Source organism: Astatotilapia calliptera, chromosome 7 (genome assembly GCF_964374335.1).
Source record: "Astatotilapia calliptera chromosome 7, fAstCal68.1, whole genome shotgun sequence".
Lineage (NCBI taxonomy): Eukaryota > Metazoa > Chordata > Actinopteri > Cichliformes > Cichlidae > Astatotilapia > Astatotilapia calliptera.
The window spans coordinates 4,968,519-4,987,961 of record NC_137428.1 but is presented as its reverse complement, the minus strand read 5'-3'; the positions used below and the strand labels follow the sequence as shown (position 1 = coordinate 4,987,961).

Sequence of the window (19,443 nt, the reverse complement as noted above, 5' to 3'; positions counted from 1 at the left end):
ATCAGAGACAGAGGTAATCAGAGGTCAATTGATCCAATTCATCTACTGTTTACTGAAGCCTGATCAGGAATTCTCTCAATGCTGTCAAGAAGCCAAACTATCTATATAATTGGTTTAAAAAGTTGTCATACTAAATATTGACTTTCAAACTTAGATTTATACAGACTCTATTTTTGCCTTATAATCTGTATTTCCATGTATGTTTGCAGATGTATCAATAAATCGCTGCTCCAATTTCCCATTATCTTATCAACAAATAAAAAAATGGGGGGTGTTTCATGAATTTTGCAATTAACAGTGAGAACTTGGTGACATATTAAAAGGCTTGAAAGTGAAGTTGGCCATTCTAAACCACTCTGCTCACAGTCTGCTGGCTGTCCATGTTGTACGCACACTGAATAAAAACATCTGCTGTTTGTGCAAAGCCCTGAATGGCCAAAAGGGGAGAGACACAGAGGAGCTTGGACTGCTACAAAAACATCGGTCAAGCCAACCAGCAACACACACACTGCTTCTCCTCCAAGCACCAAAGCTTAAAGGACGTGTAATAAAACATGAAATGCTTGTCACCTTTTTATTTCCAAGAGTAAATGTTAATGAGAAACTGGTTTTTGCACCACCAGGAATGCTTCCTAACACACAAAGAAAAATTCTTCTGTCCTAATCTTGAGGATTAGGGCTGTGACAACTCCAAGACAGGGAGAGAATCATCCTTCAGCCAGTTCGAGCTGTGTTGGCCATTTGCTCTGTCTAAATATTCTGATGATAGGATCGGTTAACCATTAATTCTTTTGAACCTCATGATTAACATTATCTCATTTTCTCACACTTAGTTCCTTCTGGTATTTCACATGCTAGGATTGCACATTTATGATCTCTGGTTACTTGCAGCCCTCCATTAGCTCGGTTGTTGTGAACTCCTTTGAAGTGCTTTCACACAGGAGATCATTAGCTCATTGGTTATTAACCCTATGATATAAAGTGTCTTAAGATAAATATTGTTGTGAGTTGGGGTTATGGCTTCGTGAAAAAGTCACAAAACATTAAAAAACAACAGGTTGCTTCAGAAAAAGTCTGAATACTTAAAAAAAAAAAAACAGGTTTTAGTTTTCATTTCTTAGGAAATCATCACACACATGTTATGGTTAAAGCAGACACACATAGTTAAAACTGTAAAAAATATTTATTATCCATTATGCCACAACACAAAAGACTGATTCTGCCACATACACTCACACAATAGCACAAACTCTTCTCATATTTCCTAAACAGTTGCTAGAAAACAGCAGCAGAAAGAAAAAGATCCACTTTTCAGAGAAACAACTATTCAGCTTTATTAGAGGAGGTTGCTTCATTGCTCCTCAGGTGGTAAAGAAAAAAGCAATAAAATTTTAAAATCTTAAAGATTTGCTACATGGGATTTCATTCATACAGAAACTCCTGTTTCTCACAAAAAATATCTCCAAACTGCCAACTACAAATTCCTAACTACAGCAGACAGTTTGTTTTCAACACTGCCACGCCCATGGATGTTCGAGATAACGGGACATCTGTGAGTCGTATAACTTCAGTGCGCTTTATCGTATAGAGGCAGCTGTTGAGTTGTGCCAGCACAGGTCAATCAGCGCTACGTGCACTGTTGTCTCTGCACAAAAGAAGGAACCTCGAACGTGTCTAACCTTTCAGACACTACTTTTTGTTTTTTAAGTTCCTGCATGCAACAAAAGACAGACTGATTCTGCTTTCTAACAAATATCAAAGCAGTTTTAAAATTGAATGTGCAGCATGGGTGCTGGTTGTACTGATGTTGCGAGGATGCTGCCTGGTCCTAATGTGTGAATGTGTTTCAGATCACCAAAACAGGTTTTCTGGACGATGATGGGGCAGCACTTACTGCTAACTGTAAACCTGAGTTAACACATGAGAGGCAACAGCAGAAAGAAGTTCAAAGAAGAACAAGGAAAAAGAAGATTGTGGGCAGGCTGCATAAGGAGGTTGAAGCACTACCATCATGACATGTGAGGTTTTCCCACTGGGACTGGGACAGTTGTCAGAACCTGGTTCTGGAAAACAAATCTCTGGATGCGTTCAAAGACCCAGAGGAAGATGAGGAGGATGCTGACATATTGAATCCAGGCAAATTTGATGGTTTCCCAGAAGCCGGGGCGATAGGTGGAGGGAGAAGTCAAGGCAGAAACAATGACAAAAATTAGACACCACACCCCAAAATCAGGGGTGTCAAACATTAGAATCAGAATCAGCCCAACAAAGACTCCAGTCTGGGCCTCTGGACTGCTTTGGCAGATGTGAATGCACCGGCACACATTTTTAATTTTTAACTGTATTTTGGCACGGTTTACAGCTTCTGCTACTACTAATGACCTTTTTTAAGGTCATTCACACTACACCAAATGAATTAAATAAAATACACAAACAATTAAATGACAGAGGTTTTTTTTCAGGATAATTACATGTTAGAACAATGAACTACCAGAACTTTTTCTTTTAACTTTTACACATCTGTTTCTCTACTGTGCAGAAAAATGACGTAAATGTAATGTTGTATTTGCACTTCTTATTCTTATATTAAGACATCTCCAGGATTAAATGTGCAGTTAAACCTCTGTACAGTGACAGAAAGGGGAGTCTAACACCTCTGGCCCACTTAACGTTGGAGCGTGGGCTGAGCGTGGGTTGGAGAGGGGCCGATGGCACGATATGGCAGCCTCGCTTCTGTCAGTCTGCCCCAGGGCAGCTGTGGCTACAACTGTAGCTGCCTCCACCAGTGTATGAATGTGAGAGTGAATGAATAGTGGTATTGTAAAGCACTTTGGGTGCCTTGAAAAGCGCTATATAAAATCCAGTCCATTATTATGTGGCCCACTGTATAATGTGACTGTATTATGTTACTATGCTGTTTCTTGTTTTATTGCTGCTGGCCTCTGTGAGCTACCAAACAGATTTTGTTGTATAACTACAATGACAAAAAAGTTCTTCAAGTCTTTAAGTCACTTAAGTCACTTTAATGATTTTAACATCCCTGCTCTAAATTTTCTGTACTCATGTTTTACAAGTTTCTTAATTTTACCTGACTTTTCTTTCACCCAAAACTTCATAGCAAAGTTTAGCATGTGAATAAGTAAAGCACTGAATGGGACAAAGAAAACGACATCCCAGTCTCCTGACATAAAATGTTAATATCATGCAAACGGAGCTGAATTACCAGCTAAATTAAAGCACTTAGTTAATTAAGCTACTGCATGTTATTCTAACTCACCACATTCATTTTACTTACTTTTTCTGATGCAGTGATTTTGCAGAATTATTTTACAGTGCTTTGAACAACAAAGCTATGTGACGCCTGATTGAGTAAAGATGAAATAATATTTGATTTTTCAGAGAATAAACATTCAGAGGTTTGCTGCTACAGCCTCCCTTTACCTTCCTAGTTTTATGCATGCACAGTACTGCTGTGGAAAACATGTCCAATAAAAGCCTACTTACATGAGATAAAATTTATCATAAACCTCTTTTTTATTATGAAATGTTTCTGGGCTTCTGGAGACATGGAGCTAACATATACTGACAGAAAGTTTACTTAAATTATTTATAATCATTTTTTACATTACGAGGTTTCACAAATGTCCAAATGAAGGATCACCCCAAATGAGTTCAAGGTTTTTATAGAGGTAGTGTTTGAGATCTCTCTTTATCGCTTCATGAATCAGAAAATACACAATGAAATCCATATTCTATAGCCAAAAAGGCCATACAAAGCATCACGATACAGGCAGGAATAAAACAGGAAACTCTGGTGTATGCAAATGACGTAGAAGAGTATGTCAGAGTGTAAGAAAATGACTGTTAAAGTTTTGTATTGGGAAATGACAGTAATTTACATACATGTGCATTACCAGAGGTGTAAAACAAGCACCTCAGTGTTTGTTCTGGACATTTCCTTTGTATTACCATCTCAAAAGCATGTCAGAGGACTGACAAGACTATATAAAATACCTCGGAAGCTCAAAATTGAACAGTCCATGAAAAAAACATGCTTTGTCTGCAGCGTCCCACCTTAAATAAACCTTATCCATAGAAAGTATTCAAAGATATATTTATTTGAAGGTTACTCTATGTGAAAACAAACATGTCCATTTTAATGTATTTATCAAAAGGATATCTGATGACCTCCACAGGGTAGCGGATTTCAGCTTTAAACTCAAAGGGAGCAGCAGCAGCTCGTCCTATAGTCCACACGGGGATTGGGCAGGACAGCACTGTGGTCACTGTGGCAGGAAAAAAAAAATACACACTTGCAAAATTTGACTAAATTTACATTAAACCGAACAAGAGCAGCGCCTTTGTCAACTCACAGTTTCTGTTCTGGTAGCTCCTGATTATATTCTCGAGGTCATACGCGCTCGCAAAAGGGCTGGAGCCATCGATCACCGACACCTTAGCATCAACGCGGAGGAAGAGAAAACAGCACATTAACGTATAATCATCCCCCATAGCATGTATTAACACTGACACAGCAAAGATGCATGGTGTACTGCAAATATATTTTTATACGGGGTTATTGCGATGGCTAAAATCACTAGCTGAATTACTCTGATATTGAAGTAAACTTTAGATTAATACTTCAGGAGTATTTTATGCAGATTTGTTTTGTTTTATGTGGAGTTACATTTGCTGTGGATGTCTAAGTCACACATATTCTAAAAAATGACACCATATGGATACAAATTTGGGCAGGTGCCTCTCTGACACCATCATGCATACACCCAGTTTAAAAGCGCGTTTAGTGGGCTGTTACAGTGGTAGTGAGTGCTTAACAAATACACGCCTTTACAGAAGACAGAAAAGATAAGAAGCTACTGTTCTGCTGTGAATGACCCTTCTTGTAAAGCAAGACACTTGGGATGTGGTTGGTGTGTTTAATTTAACATTAGCAAACATTGTTAGCAAACCAAACACATGCATACTACAATGACGCTAACCACTGAAGCACGAAGCTTTTGGATATCAGATCTTAAAAGTGCCTTTCTGCTCCGCTCCAGGCTCAGAATGTGGTAGCAAAGCACTCATCTACTCTAAAGGGTGTAGCGAGAGAAAAAGGTGGTGATCCCGTGTCCTCTTACATTATAAATATTGTAGAGCCCCCTGTGAGGCAAAGGCGTTCTCTGCTGCAGCCTCAGGTCTCCGCTGATGAACAGCTTAGCTCCGGGGACAGAAGAGGAGTGCTGCATGTATGCCAGACTCTGCATCACCACGGTGGACATCCGCTGGGAAAACAACAACAACAAATATTACGCTCTGCTTTAGCTGAACCACCAGCCGTAGACGGTCCTGAAGGCCCTACTTTGGTGCTGTCACACTGAAGGCCACATTTTATTATTTACAGCACTTTGAAATACCTGTTATTAAACAGGTAATATTTATTACCTGTCTGAAAAAATGTGTTTACACATGTAATAATTGGGGCCCAAACACTAAAAGTGTGAAGGTTATTGTATCTGCTTTGTTGTTTATCAATATTCAGGCAAATGAATCGCCTATTTGAGGCTCAAAAACTCGTGAAATTGTGCATACGCCTCAGTTCTGCTGAAAATTTACATAAAATCTACATATTTTACCGATTTAGCGTTTCAAAATGGCTCTAGAGCGCCACCGATGCTGGCTATTAAGAAGTACTACAGACACATAGCTGAGCTACATGAGTCAAATTTGGTAAACATGTATAACATGAGACAAACAAAAAGTCCCGGGGCCCATTGACCTAAACCTAACAGGAAGTCAGCCATTTTTAATTTAAAGTGGAATTTTGCGGCAATTTCGTCCATTTTCAGGCCTCGTACGTTAGCTAACTCCTCCTAGGGTTTTTATCAGATCTACATGAGCTTTGGTGAGTACAATCTAAAGGCTTCGGTGATGTTAAATTGCAAAGCTTTTGAATTTTCACGAAAAGGCGTGGTCCTGGCGGCACGCTAATTTTCACTCATTCGCCACAGGACACGACATTGTCAAATCTCAGCTAAACATCGTCCAGTATGTCCCAAACTTCACAGCTTCGATGCGAGTCTAGAGACATCTGTGTGCCAATATTAGGTCACACTTATGGCGCCACCTAGTGGAGACAGGAAATACACAGTAGGTTATTTCCCGTCTTCACTTGTGGTTCAACGTCTGATATGCTTCAGAGATCTTTAGATGGTATTCTCCATCGCCACCTAGTGGGCATAGGTGTCCAGCATGGACACCTATGCCCGCAGCGCACCTGGATATACGCCAGGGTGCGGGGGCCCTCTCGTCGCTGCTTGCAGCTTTAATTCTATTTTTAGCAGGCAGAGTGAGAGAAATATTGACATTTAAAACTGCTTAAAAGGCTTTTAAAAAATCCCCAAAGCTACTAAAACTGATAAAAATCACGTGGTGATCTGTGCCTCTTAGCTCCAGCCCCACCATTACCTCACAAGTTTTATCACGTTTCATAACATTAGTTTCATAAGTGAAAGAAATAAACTTTTTATGGCTCCTTCTCAGGTTTAAAGTTAGTAGAAAGCCTTGTCTGATGAAAAGGTGTTTCCTACGGAGGAAAGGTCAAACCTAAACTATCTAAAGTCAGTAACGTGGACCTCTTGGCCATCTTATTGCTGTTGGTGCCTTTTTGGAGCATCTTTAGTGGTGAACCATGTTATTTATGGCCCAATGTGCAACCTTTAATTTGCACTAACTAGCTTAACAGATTCATGGAGTGTCTGTGCGAGTGGGTAATGCTGTGGGATACATACAAAGAGCTGGTAGCTGAAGGTGAGCAGCAGCTGAATGCTGTACACCTGCTCATTGGGTTTCAGAGGAAGCTGCAGCTGAAAGACCAGGAGGTCCAGTTTCCCATCCTGGTTCTGGTCCTCTTCTCTCACCTGCAAAGTGCAGTCACAGAAGAACAAAGCAGACTCTACTGTTATTAAAAGTAAAAAAAATCATATCTGTCCACTGTTCAGTACAAACATGATGTTTATTATGCAGGAACGGACACTTTTTTAAACCAGGGCTCGCTACTTAATACGTTTTCCAGCTTTTCAATGACAGTAAACTCAAACTGCTCACTGAGCAACTGGACTACAAGGAAAAATAACATAATTGACATTTCTAATGTATTACACACAGTGAAATCATTAATTATTGTATGAAATAAGAAAATTAAAGTAATTGCCATGTGAGGCCTTTCGGTACTTTTGTGATGGTACAATGCAGACTTACCTAATGTTTTTGTACATTTATTACAAGTTCGTATTGGAGCTGAAAAATATTAAACCAATACATAAATGCCTAAATCTGCAGCTATTCTATACTGACTGATTTTGTGAGGCAGTTTTGTATCAACGTGGGGACACCAAATATTGATATTGTATTAAATAAATTTAATAATCACTAAAAACAAGAACAAGAAGCTGCATCTCATGCACCACCATCCTGAGATAAACGAGCAAAATTTACATTTAACTGGCCCACCTGAAAAACATTGCTTCACTGGACACACTCGCCTTAACAAAGCTGCCTCCTAATTCAAAGCAAGCTAACGGCTCAGCCACATAAACGAAATTCAACAGCAACCTTGTGACATTGACAAAAACTCCCCACAGCACTAAATGGGAGTCTATGGAGACTCCCTTACTCTTTGAGAAGGCCCCAAAAGGGAATCAGGGGAACTGCATGTTCATTTCTCAGCCCCATAAGTTGCTGCTTGGGTCCTACTGATGAAAAACACTGATGCACTCACTAACAGCTACTTTGGTCACAAGCACCATTCACAAATACACAGAATGAGCATGAAAATGAAGCTTACACCACGGCCAAGTTTCTTACTTCTAAATTCTGATTTCAGCATAAACTCTAATCACCTGTCTAATCTCATCTAATCCAATCCAGTCATCTGCTCAAAAAACTCAACTGTGAACACAGTGCTTTAGTTCATTACTTAAATATCATGTCTTCTATTAAAACAGGATCGATTCTGCTGTAGTTTGTTACCAGAGAACATAAGCACCGTGCTGATTTGAGTGGCGTGTTGTGAACACATTCTTACAGTGACAGCAGGAATCCGGAGGTTGGCTCCTAGCATGTTGTTAAGTTGGGGGAAGGTGCTCCAGGCGACATATTCTCCCCTAGTACTGGTTGCTGCAACAAGCAGAGTCTGATACTGGAATCTCACAACTGGCTGTTCCTCATAAGTGCTCCTTTTTATCCAAAAACCTAAAATTAAAAACAAGTTTGAGAACAAGGAGCATGTATTTGTACCACTCAAACTGTTCAGTTTTCTACAACTACTTACTTGGTGTAATTACAGACATATGCAAAATAAATCAGACTAGCACCTATTTGAAATAAATAAATAAATAAATGAATTGCTGGACCACTCCTTGGAGGTCAAGAGACTGGAGTTGAGATTTTTGTGTGGGGAAATCCCAGTAAATTCCGGTAAATCAGCAGTTTCTGAAAGACCCAAAACAGCTGGTCTGGCTCCAACAACCATGCTGTATTCAAAGTCAGTGAAAATAATACTAAAATACATTTCTTAAATTATCCTCATTTAGAAAACAGAAGCAGCTTGATGATGTCACTGAAGGCTTCTGTTTTCAACTCTGTTGTCATTTTACACATGGACACCACCAACCACTTGTTTATCAGTTGTAATAATAAACGTGAAAATAATTACTGCCAATCAAACAACCACGTACAATGCTTTCTATGTGTTTTCTGTTTAAAGCAGACATGAATTAAGCGTTTTAACATGTTTCACAGTCATACGAGAGCAATAAGAGAAACAGGGAGCCTGTGATTCCTGACAGAGATAAATGAAGTCTGATAGTGCAAAATGAATCTTAATAGGTGTATAAAAGCTTCAATCGGGAGTTTTATAAATGTAATTTAAAACTTCATGGCTTGTCCCATGCTTTGATACCTAGCAGACTTGGGAGAATAGAGGAAGTGCCACTGGATTTTGCCTTACCAGCAAAATCTATCTATGAAAATTCCATGGCGTGGCGCAACCCGGGTGTTTTTCCATGAGTGACGTGCAAACAAATATTTTGCTTCTATTAGCGTGGCATGTGTTGCTGTTAAAGGGTGTAGTTTTTAGAGCGCATGTAGAGTTTCTGGACCGTAAATGTACCTTGGCTCCTGTAAGCAACCAGCAGAGGCGGGATGTAGGTGAGGCACAGAACCACAACCAGGAACAGCGTGGCTTTCGTGCACACGCTCGTTTTGTACCGAATCAAAGCCGGGTGAGAGTACACCTCATAGAAAGCCATAAGTGTGCTGGAGGTATAAACAGCTCAGTCTTCCAGATAGCAAAGATGCTAAACCGACGGAAAGCCCTCGGAGGATCAGCGTGGGCAAACCGACAATAAAATGCTAAGCAACCACAAATTATCCCTTAGTCATCTAACCGCTTCCGTAATGAAGTGAGTCTAGTAGGGCACTGGTCAAAAACACAGCGAATTAACATGCTATTTATGTTAGCACCAAGTACCGCGCCATGTTCCTTCCTAGCTTAGCGTCTGGCGGTTACCATGGCTGCCAGTGTTCGCGTTTGTGCTGCATTCACGCGATACCAGCACGGTGAGGAGCACATACACACACACACACACACACACACACACACACACACACAAAACGTGTACAGAAGCAGAAACGCATTACAGGCAGGGATTCTATATTTTTGTGGTTATTGTGCATTTATTTCTTGTAATTTTGACTTTTGAATAATTTCATCACCGTTTTCATCAGTTTGCTTCGCTTTGCGGCCCTTTTTGTGTCTGTTTCAAGTTGTTTGCGGGTTTTTTTTTTCAATCTTTTTGAGGATAGGGGGGTCTCTGATTATTTTTTAGTTTCTCTTTGAGGAGGTTTTGTGTCTCTTACTTTGTGTCTTTTTGCATCTCGTCAATTTGCACCCGTTTCAGGCCACTTCCTGTATTTGCCTATGTTTTCAGTTGGGTATGTCTGCAAACACGTGTCTGTTGGGTTTTTTCTATCACTTTCTGTTCATTTTGCATTTTCCCTTTACATGCCAATCTAAATATTCTTTATTTTTCACTATGCAGTCACATAATGAAATTCTGTGTGGTAGTTTTCATCTTAAAATAAGATATTAATTGCTACATAATATATAATTGTACACAATAGAAAATAAATCATCATTAAAGATAATTTTGTGTTTGTTATTATTATTATTATTATTATTATTATTATTATTATTATTATTATTATTATTATTATTATTATTATTATGGATGGTTGGATGGGTTCATTATGCATTAACACCGATGTCAAATTCATTTTACATTGTGGCCCACATGCAGACCACTTTGATCTTAAGTGGGCCAGATGAGTGAAACTCTGCTTATTGTCATTGACCAGAGGTTTAACTGCACATTTACAGTCCAAATCGGTTTTTCTACATGATAACGTTTTTGTACTGTAGTTAGTGAAAAAGTAACACCAGCCTTAATGATTCTGGGCTTATGTTGTAAAAAAAAAAATACATGTGTAAAATTAGAGAAGCAATTCTGCTATCTCATTGCCTAGACTGTTCTGTAATTATATAACAGAAAGTTTTAGTTGTTAATTTTTTTTTTAATTTTTTGTCTGTGGACTTTTTGCAAATCAATAAATTGCTCTAGTAGAGCATCATTTAATTGCTTATTTGTTACTTAATTACTTTGTTATGAATGGCTATGAGGTGGGAAAAGCTGTAAAAGGTATGAAAATACAGTTAAAAGTCCAATATTTGTCATCTTTCACATTTTCCAAAACCCCCCAATGTGCCTGATTACACTCTTTGCCCGGCCGAAGATGGCCCCCGGACCTTATGGTTGACACCCTTGCATTCGTAGCTGGACTGAGAGCACTTGAAGGCAGCACCAAAACCATCAGCACCTCCCCTGTGTCAGACAGTGACGTCACCTCCCTGATAGACGGACAGCTGAAAGCTCCTGGCTCAGCGGGGTTGTTGACGTTTTGTTTTGACCGCTTTTGTCTGGATTTTTGGACATTATCCGCAGATTCAGAAGCCCGCCTTTCGACCCTGCCGTCACGCGTCAGTGCGGGGATCCAGCAAAGATGAAATGGATGTTTAAAGAGGACCATTCCCTCGGTAAAGGGGTTTGGATTGTTATGAAACGAGAGATCTTGTCATGTCACGCACCCTCCGTTCTGTCTTTTTCTCCGCATCCATTGTTGCCATCTCATCCCATATAGGTGTAGAAATGTATTGCTTGCCTCAGCATATAAATCCATGATGGCTGATGCTGCATGGCTAGCAACTAATGCTAAGATTATTCTTGCAAGTGTTATGACCGCTGTCAAAATCCGGCTCACCTTTCATATCCCTGATGCATCCAATCAATCCTACCCCGAAATGTGTTTTTCCACTGCATGCATGTTCTTAACCAAAATGCATTTAAAAATCCCACAATTTAATGTTGCTTTGCCTATATGTAATCACTACTTAAAACCCTGTGGTAATAACATGATTAAGGGCTGTCAGGGACTGTTGTGGCAAATTCGGCTGTATGCAGTAGGGCTACAACTTTTTGTGTTGGTTCATGCTGCTGGGTAACCCCCTCCAGGGTCTATTTAACTAGGCCTTATAACTTAAATGGGTACTGAAGAGGGCTTCCTCAGTGATTCAGAGCTGGTAACACCTAACACAAACAGTGTAAGTGTTATTATGTTTATTAATAATGTGCCAGAATTTGGAACTGAGTTTGGTGTAAAGTTCTCTCCAAATTTAGATTGCTGGAACGGCTTTGCTCCTCAGCCTTTGTCTCCATACTCTCTTCAGATAATCTCGAAGTTCCTTTTTAAAGAAACACACAGCAAAAGTAGGCCTCTTAACTGGGCTAATGAAAGTGTGCACCTAAATGAAGCACACATCTTCTCACCCATCACCTCATCCTCTCTGACCTCTGTTCATTGTTTTCCCTGCTGCATGCAGTCTTTCCTCCAATAGATGCTCTTTCCTCCTCCTGATATAATAATCACTTAATAAAAGCTGCTGATGTGACTTACTACTGATCTGTGACAGTAATGCCTTTAAGTGTCCACTTTAACACACATGATCACACTGTGAGTTGATGTTAGAAGGCATCCGCCGCTCTGTCTGCGTAAACTGCAGCCAACCTTAATGCTGTGCTTGAATGTGCATTTGAGCCGATATATCTGACTAGCCTTGGCTTGAAAGGCCAGAGGAATCCCAAGAGGCCTCGCTCAGCCCTTTAATCTCTGACTTCCTGTTTGTTTCCTGTCTCTCCTTCAGAGCACCGATGTGTGGAGTCAGCCAAAATACGCAACAAATATCCTGACAGAGTACCGGTGAGTTGTGGGGGAGGGCAGTCACCCAAAACCTGCTAAATTCACATCAGGATTGGGTAAATGTGCAGTCCTCTGGCATTGTTTAAATAAGCAGAGCTGTAGGCCCGTAGCAAGAAGGATGGTCCTTCTCATCTTTAGCCTGGAGGATGCAACATTCACGGTTTCCATAAAGAATTTGAGATTCTGATTGACCAGACCACCATCCATTTTCTTCTGCCTATCCGGGCAGAAAATGACCACAGGACAACTTTCCATTTCTCCTCAGTCTGTCTTAATTAAGTTAGACCCCAGCAGAGTGCCTAGGTCTGTTCAGTTTGTCTATTTTTTCCATTGACCATGGTTTACTAATGTATTCCTAAGCCCATGCAGTGATTACTATAGAGAGCAATGTCTGTCTCTAATGCAGTAGAACATGAGGACCCCAGAGATCAAAATTTAAAATTAGTTTTCAGCCTTGTCCCTTGTGCAGTGGGATTTTCCCTCCTTTGTCTGAATCCTTTAATGATGTTGTGCGTCACAGACGCAGCGACAACCTGGGCACACTCTACCTCTCGCACTATGGCAGCTGGGATGGGCCACAGTTATGGCTCTGTGACGTTTGGTGTTGCATTCAGCCAGTGAAAATTGCAAATGCAATAAAAACATGCGTGGATAGAAGAAGGACTATCAGCCATGGATTGTGACGCACCTTAAAACCTTACAAGTACCTTGCTGCTGAGGGCTTACTGGTGACATATGTTCTTACAACTTCACTCACAGACATTATTGTAAGGCTAAGCTTAATGGTCAGCCAGAAGCTTTCAGATAGGGAGTGCAGGTGTTTGCTACAGTATTGGGAGATTTGTGGCCCACACACAGCATGACCACAGTGTGTAAGAATGCATTTGTCTGTTAATGTGTGCACTCCAGGTGATAGTGGAGAAGGTTTCTGGCTCTCAGATAGTGGACATAGATAAGAGGAAGTACCTGGTGCCCTCTGACATCACTGTGGCCCAGTTCATGTGGATCATCAGGAAACGCATCCAGCTGCCTTCAGAGAAAGCCATCTTCCTCTTCGTTGACAAAACGGTCCCCCAGTCCAGGTGAGAGTGCGCTGCGTTCTGCAGCAAGTCAGTAGATTTAAAGGTCAAACTCATGAGTGTGCACCACAGAGACCAAAAAACCTTGTGCCAACTCATTCTTCTCGATAATTTTATTGAATGTAAATGTGTTAGATGATTTGAACTTTTTTTGAGTTTAACAATACCTTTGAAATAAATATTTATGCTGTATATTGTTAATATTTACTTTGAATTGCATGAATTGTACTCTGTAGTTGTAGCTTAAGAAAGAAATGTGAGTTACGTTGATTTTTTTAGCATCTGTTCTCCTCACTCAGATGTCTCCTGGGAACCAAGAATTAACTGATTCGAGTTTAGTGGTTTTTGGCCACATCGCCAGAATTCATTACATAGTTACAGCAAAATTTCTGCAATAAATACATAAAAATAATTATGTTTAAAATCTGTTAGCCACATTTTACCCTGGATCAACAGCCTGACGTTATCAAAGCTGTAATGTGCGCACTGTGTGTTACCTAAAATGTGTTTAACCATTCATCTTGTGTAACTGATGAGCAGGATCGTATGTAGAAGTATTTCTTATCCAGCTCCATTTGAGTCTGAAGCTACACTTTCACCTCAATCAAAACTTTCACCAGTTTTAAGATGGAATAAGCTTCATGGTTGTTGTAAGGTTAAGTAAACAAAGAAACTGGAAGCACAGCTGAACTTGGTGTATACAGACAAACATGAACAAGAATAAAAGAGTAATATATTATCATAATTTAAAACACCAAGTACATAGGGGCTAATCCTAATGTTAGCAGCTTTATCAATGGTATGGGTAAACAGTGGAATAGATGGAAATAATAGAGGTAGGTGAATATTATAGAAGGGGTGGGGGCGTCAAGGGTGGATCGATCCAAATATCGGTAGTATCGATACTAGCGCTGGTATTGGTATTGGAGCAATATTAGTGCGATAGCATCGATACTTTGTTTCTCTCCTCTAAGTTCTGTGCGTTGCTCCCATTCACCAGAAAGAAGTCATGTCTGTGTAAACACTGCTCCTCTTTGGACACTTTGCTGTCCTGTGTTTAGTTGCCCTTGGGTCACGTGTCCTACCGGCACTAAACAGCTGTAAATACTAAAAACAGTGATACTGTATGTATTCGAAGAAAATTCTCTTCTGTGGCTACACCATCAACCATAAAAGACCATGAAAAAGCACAAGAAATGAAGAGAGGAGGTAATGTGTATGTAAATTCCTCAAATTGACCCAGACAGACAGAGCTCGCTGTCACAGTCCTTTCAGAGAGGCAAAGAATATCCAGGTAGCTCACGTAGTGGTGAAGCTAATGTTAAATAATTCAGTTCATCAGCGCAACTTAACGTGGACGTGTTATTGTCCACCGTAATTGTTAGTGGTCATTGAATTATGTTCATGATGATTCATCTTATAAATCATGACACATCACTCTCCACCATATATTATTTTTACTATAGTGCTTTGCACTTAAGGTAGATATTGCACAGGGATCAGCAGTTTTCTAGGTGTGAGTGTTGAGTAGCCTGATGGTCGATGGGAAGAAGCTGTTTTATGCTCTTTATGCTCCTGTACTTTCTTTCATAAGGCAGCATGAAAGTCTCTGATCTATTCGTCGTTTATTCAATTAAATCCGGTTTTACTTATATAGCACCAATTTCTAACAAAAGTCACTTCATTGTGCTTCATATTGTGAGGCTAAAACCCTGCATTATTAGAAAGAAACCCCAGCAATCCCAAGGGACCCTATCAGGAAGCAGTTGACAAAAGTGGGGAGGGCAAACTCCCTGTTAACAGGAAGAAGTGTCCATCAGAAACAAGTAGGTGCAGCCATCTGCTCTGACTGGTGGAGGCGGGACGGGATGGGATCAGAGAGAGGCGGCTTATCAAAGGAATCTGCTTCTGAGTGCTTTGTAGCACGCTGATACTGCTCTCCTTATTAAAGTCTAGCCACAGCACGTATGCCACCTCTTCACTAACAAAGCAATAATGCTGGAGCCAAATCTAGAACCAGTTCCACAAAAAAGACTGGCTCTGGGACAACGTTTTTTGGCATCGTCTCTACTGATGTGGTTGCTCCAAGTAGTTGTTTAGCAAGAGGATGTCAAAGATGTTTCAGAAGCACAGCTCCTACAGTCCACAGCTTTGATAAATGGAACCAGAAGGAAGAACCACTAGCGGCTCTTTTTTATTTTTAAAACTTAAATTCATTTTTTATGAGGAATTTATTCCACACGTAAATCAGCTGTTGTGAGGAATGTTCATGTTCATGTTGCAAAAACATGCATCTGGCTGTAATCGCTGAGCTCTCAACCTCCCATTGAAGGTGTTAAACAGACGGCCTGTAGTTTTTATCAGATTTGACAGTGAGTCTAATGAAATTTAGACACACCGACACAGTAGGGCTTAACATTGCTCAGGTCTTTGTCATATTTGACATGACATAACCACTGGTTGCTAAGGAAATGTGCAATGCTAGACTGGTTGGCAGATTTCCCAGGTAATTCTCAGTAATTACTAGTTGTTGTTGTTGTAAAATCGACGCAGTTCCCACCTTTAAAGTAAACGCTGCAGCTAACTTTTACTTTTAAAGGCACACGGTCTGCAGTTCTGCTTCTGCAGTTTAACTTTGAACAGTGTGAAAAGTGCAGGTTTTCTGCAGGCAAACCCATCATTGGTTCCCCACAGAAAACCACGATCTGGGCCTTGAGGGTTAAACTAGGCTAGCCCATAGCAGGTTTGCCCTTTTGGGTTGGCAGTGGGTCTATCCACAGATCTCCCGCATGAACCCTGAGGAGGAACATTTGCTAGAATGATTGTCAAATGCCCAAAACCACAGACAAGTTATCATCACATATCAACTTGTGTCTACAAAATCTCAGTACATGCAGTTAAATCCTGGTACTTAGATTACAGTTTCAAATTACTTTTATATCTGTTCCTCCATTTAAAGGGTGGAGCTGCCCAAATAACTGCTGGGTGGAATTACCAAGGTCACTATAGAGTGGTGAGAGTTGCTTCAAGAAGGATTTTGATATATCTGTGCACTGTATATAAAGAATGCACATAGCTAGTAGTATTGGGCCACACCTCAGGCTCAGCTTCTGAATCCGGTTTTCAGTCTCATTGAATTTCAGTCCTGTGGCATCAGCACATTAACTGTGCACCAGGAGCTTAATGATACGGGTTTCCAAGGCCGAGGAGCTTCTGTCGGTGTAATGTGTTTGTTGCCCAGGCCTTTTTTTTATACGGTGTTGGCCTAAAAGTGAATCTATTCCACAATATGCATTTGTTTTAATTGCCAGCAGGGGGCGACTCCTGAGGTTCTTTGCTCTGCGACTTCACGTTCCTGATTACTTAATGGGCTAACTCAAAGTAGTTTGAAGTGATACTGAGTAAAACCTAAATTTAATTTAATAATTATGGTCATGATATGAGTCAGAAACCAGGATATCCGATAGCCGTCTTCCAGCATGTTATTCAGAAGCTCACACTCATGACCTCTCAAAACAAAAAGATGAAGGTGGCATAAACACTCGGCGCAGTAATGCAATGGTGTCGAATCTGTCTTTAGGTAAAGCCTGTAGACATGACTGACTCTGTTTTGTGCATCATCTAACTATTCGGTTTTTACTGTGTTTCAGTCTGACGATGGGCCAGCTGTACGACAAGGAGAAGGACGAGGACGGCTTTCTGTACGTGGCCTACAGCGGAGAAAACACCTTTGGTTACAAGGCCTTTTATACAGCACAGGGTTAATGCATAACTGATTACTAGTTTCTCTCTCACACGCTTGCACACACACACACACACACACACACACACACACACACAAAACCCCAAACACACCGACACATTAGGGCTTAACATATACTGGTGCATAGTGCTTCAGAAATTGGCCTTTACATGTGTTACACAGGTAACGCACCTACACATTTGGCACTCGCATTTCTGATCAGCTTTTGATACTTAAAACTGCTCATTTATGATGCGAGTTTGCTACAATAAACAAACTTTTTTCCCCAGATGCTTGGATGATGTAAAAAACAAACAAACAAACAAACAAACGCTGAACTTTATCATGATCTCCATTTCAAGGCCAGTTACTGAGAGAATTATCTTTAACACTGCCGCGAATCTGAATAACAGTCATGTACATTAAAGCCACTTCAGATACCATTCATCATCCTGGCACTGTTAATAAACACACACACACACACACACGCATGCACAAACCAATCATTATGTGACACAGTCATGCTCCATTTTATTTGTTGTCACAGATATTTATGTTCAGTGGAAGTGAGAAAGAGACGCAGTAATCCTGTGACTAGAATACTTACCCGCATTCTTTGTATTGCTCATCATATCATGTATGAAATGTTCACCACAAGACAAAAGATACTCGTTAGAAGGCCCAGGATAGGCTTGAAGGTTGATCATAAGCACGTGAATGTTAGCCGGCGCCACTCCTCGGGATGTTACCGAGACTGCCCCAGCCCGACGGTAGTCTCTCGGCACAGGATGTTGTGCTGGATAAACACGAATTCATTGAACTGCTTCAAAAAATCCAACACTTTACTTGAAGTTTTAAAATACCGTCAGAAAAAACAACAACATATAAACAAAATACAATTAATGACAAAACAACCTTATAATTAATAAAACCTTAATGAATATTTCCTCAATTTAGAGACACAAACAACCGAAGCCTCGTTATTTATTATTATTAATTCACTGAACTTTTAAAAATGTAACATTTCTGTTCAAACCCATTAAGTTCTGAAATGTTCAGTGGGAGTTATTCTATGAATATTACACTGACAGCACTAATAAAATATTCCAACAGTCTTCTGATTCCCCCTGATTCATAATAACCTGTGAATGAGTTTAGCTAAATATAAATGATGTAATGGTACAAGTCAAACATATTGACCGCACCCAGATAGCAAGGAGACACTGAACAGATGTTGATTTTCCATCTGAACCATCAGAATCGTCAGGATGGAAATGTCAACACAAAACCAATGTTGAAACAACATTGAAATACCGATGAAACCTGACACTGACATTGAAATAACATTGATTCACTGTTGTTCTGTCATCGTTGGTTGTTGATCTATTTCTAGTTGACAAGGTGACAACAATCACGTTGAAAAACCATCGATTTATGGTTGAGCGGGAAATTAAAGCTGCTCACACTCAGCTGCGGTGTATATTTAGCACTGAGAGTTTCATGTTCCTGCCAACTTTGTTGTCACTGCACACTCAGATTTGCACATGTGCTGGTCTGTCACCGTGCAACATGGATGACCGGAGTGTCGCGTTACCGTCTTAGCCAGCGTGCGCAAGCGTGAGCGGCCGGGAGGTGACTGCAGTTCACAGCTGTGGGTGAACTTCTCTCTTTTTTCTTTTTCTAATCCAATATTTAAATTTTAGCATTCAGTGTTTTATTTTTACTACCTGTGTCTTGGGGTGCAGCCGAGTCCTTGTGTGACATTTAATTAAAAAGTAAAGCTATTTGAATTGTATTAAACTCGTGTGAACGTTTATGTTTAAATCCTGTTTAACATTTAATTATGGGCTCATTAACCACAATAATAAAGAGCTCACTATTTATTTGCGATTTTTATTTCTGGGAAACCTCATCCCTCATGAAATGTGATTGGGAATTGAATATTCACAGATCTGTAATTAAATTGTTTTGCGCGAGTCCTGCTGTGTCTTTTGTGTTATTAATGAGCTGTGATAACTGGGATTTACACTTCAGTGCATTGCACCATTTCACTTTAGGGAGCTCAAAAAATGGACAGTAAAGAGCCAAAAGGATGAAATCGTCATTAAAACGGAAACTTCTTGGCTACTCAGAAAACACACTTAAAACCAGGGCTGAAGGATGTATTCAGGTCTTTACTTAAAAAAAGTAATTAAGTAAGTAAAACTATATTTATAGGGGCAAGGATTAAAAAAACAGCATTAAAAA

At 40.1% G+C, this 19,443-nt stretch overlaps 2 protein-coding genes across 3 annotated transcripts; one reads left to right on the top strand and one right to left on the bottom strand.

The window, feature by feature from the left end:
* Window positions 1–1,164: 1,164 nt before the first annotated feature.
* tmem231 (transmembrane protein 231) lies at window positions 1,165–9,596 on the bottom strand. Of its 2 annotated transcripts, none has more exons than XM_026172628.2 (7): window positions 9,173–9,596; window positions 8,087–8,253; window positions 6,792–6,920; window positions 5,142–5,285; window positions 4,374–4,455; window positions 4,181–4,286; window positions 1,165–2,172 (listed from the first exon to the last, which is right to left on the bottom strand). In XM_026172628.2, the coding sequence occupies exons 1-7, from the start codon at window positions 9,309–9,311 to the stop codon at window positions 2,010–2,012; spliced, it is 930 nt and encodes a 309-aa protein (XP_026028413.1). In that variant the 5' UTR covers window positions 9,312–9,596; the 3' UTR covers window positions 1,165–2,009. The 2 variants fall into 2 exon arrangements, with proteins under 2 accessions (XP_026028413.1, XP_080160198.1); XM_080304072.1 differs by having other exon boundaries at window positions 1,165–2,118; window positions 4,189–4,286.
* Window positions 9,597–10,945: 1,349 nt separating this feature from the next.
* On the top strand, window positions 10,946–19,172 carry gabarapl2 (GABA(A) receptor-associated protein like 2). Its single transcript, XM_026172625.2, has 4 exons — window positions 10,946–11,155; window positions 12,320–12,375; window positions 13,285–13,457; window positions 17,105–19,172. The coding sequence occupies exons 1-4, from the start codon at window positions 11,122–11,124 to the stop codon at window positions 17,217–17,219; spliced, it is 378 nt and encodes a 125-aa protein (XP_026028410.1). The 5' UTR covers window positions 10,946–11,121; the 3' UTR covers window positions 17,220–19,172.
* Window positions 19,173–19,443: the final 271 nt, after the last annotated feature.

Coding starts and splice junctions, on each gene's coding strand:
- gabarapl2 (XM_026172625.2), top strand. CDS start 11,122: ATGAAATGGATGTTTAAAGAGGACCATTCCCTCG. Junction 11,156..12,319: donor TAAAGAGGACCATTCCCTCG/GTAAAGGGGTTT, acceptor TCTCTCCTTCAG/AGCACCGATGTGTGGAGTCA. Junction 12,376..13,284: donor AATATCCTGACAGAGTACCG/GTGAGTTGTGGG, acceptor TGTGCACTCCAG/GTGATAGTGGAGAAGGTTTC.
- tmem231 (XM_026172628.2), bottom strand. CDS start 9,311: ATGGCTTTCTATGAGGTGTACTCTCACCCGGCTTTGATTCGGTACAAA. Junction 5,286..6,791: donor CCTTCAGCTACCAGCTCTTT/GTATGTATCCCA, acceptor TTGTTTTCCCAG/CGGATGTCCACCGTGGTGAT. Junction 2,173..4,180: donor TACCCTGTGGAGGTCATCAG/ATATCCTTTTGA, acceptor TTCTCCCTCCAC/CTATCGCCCCGGCTTCTGGG.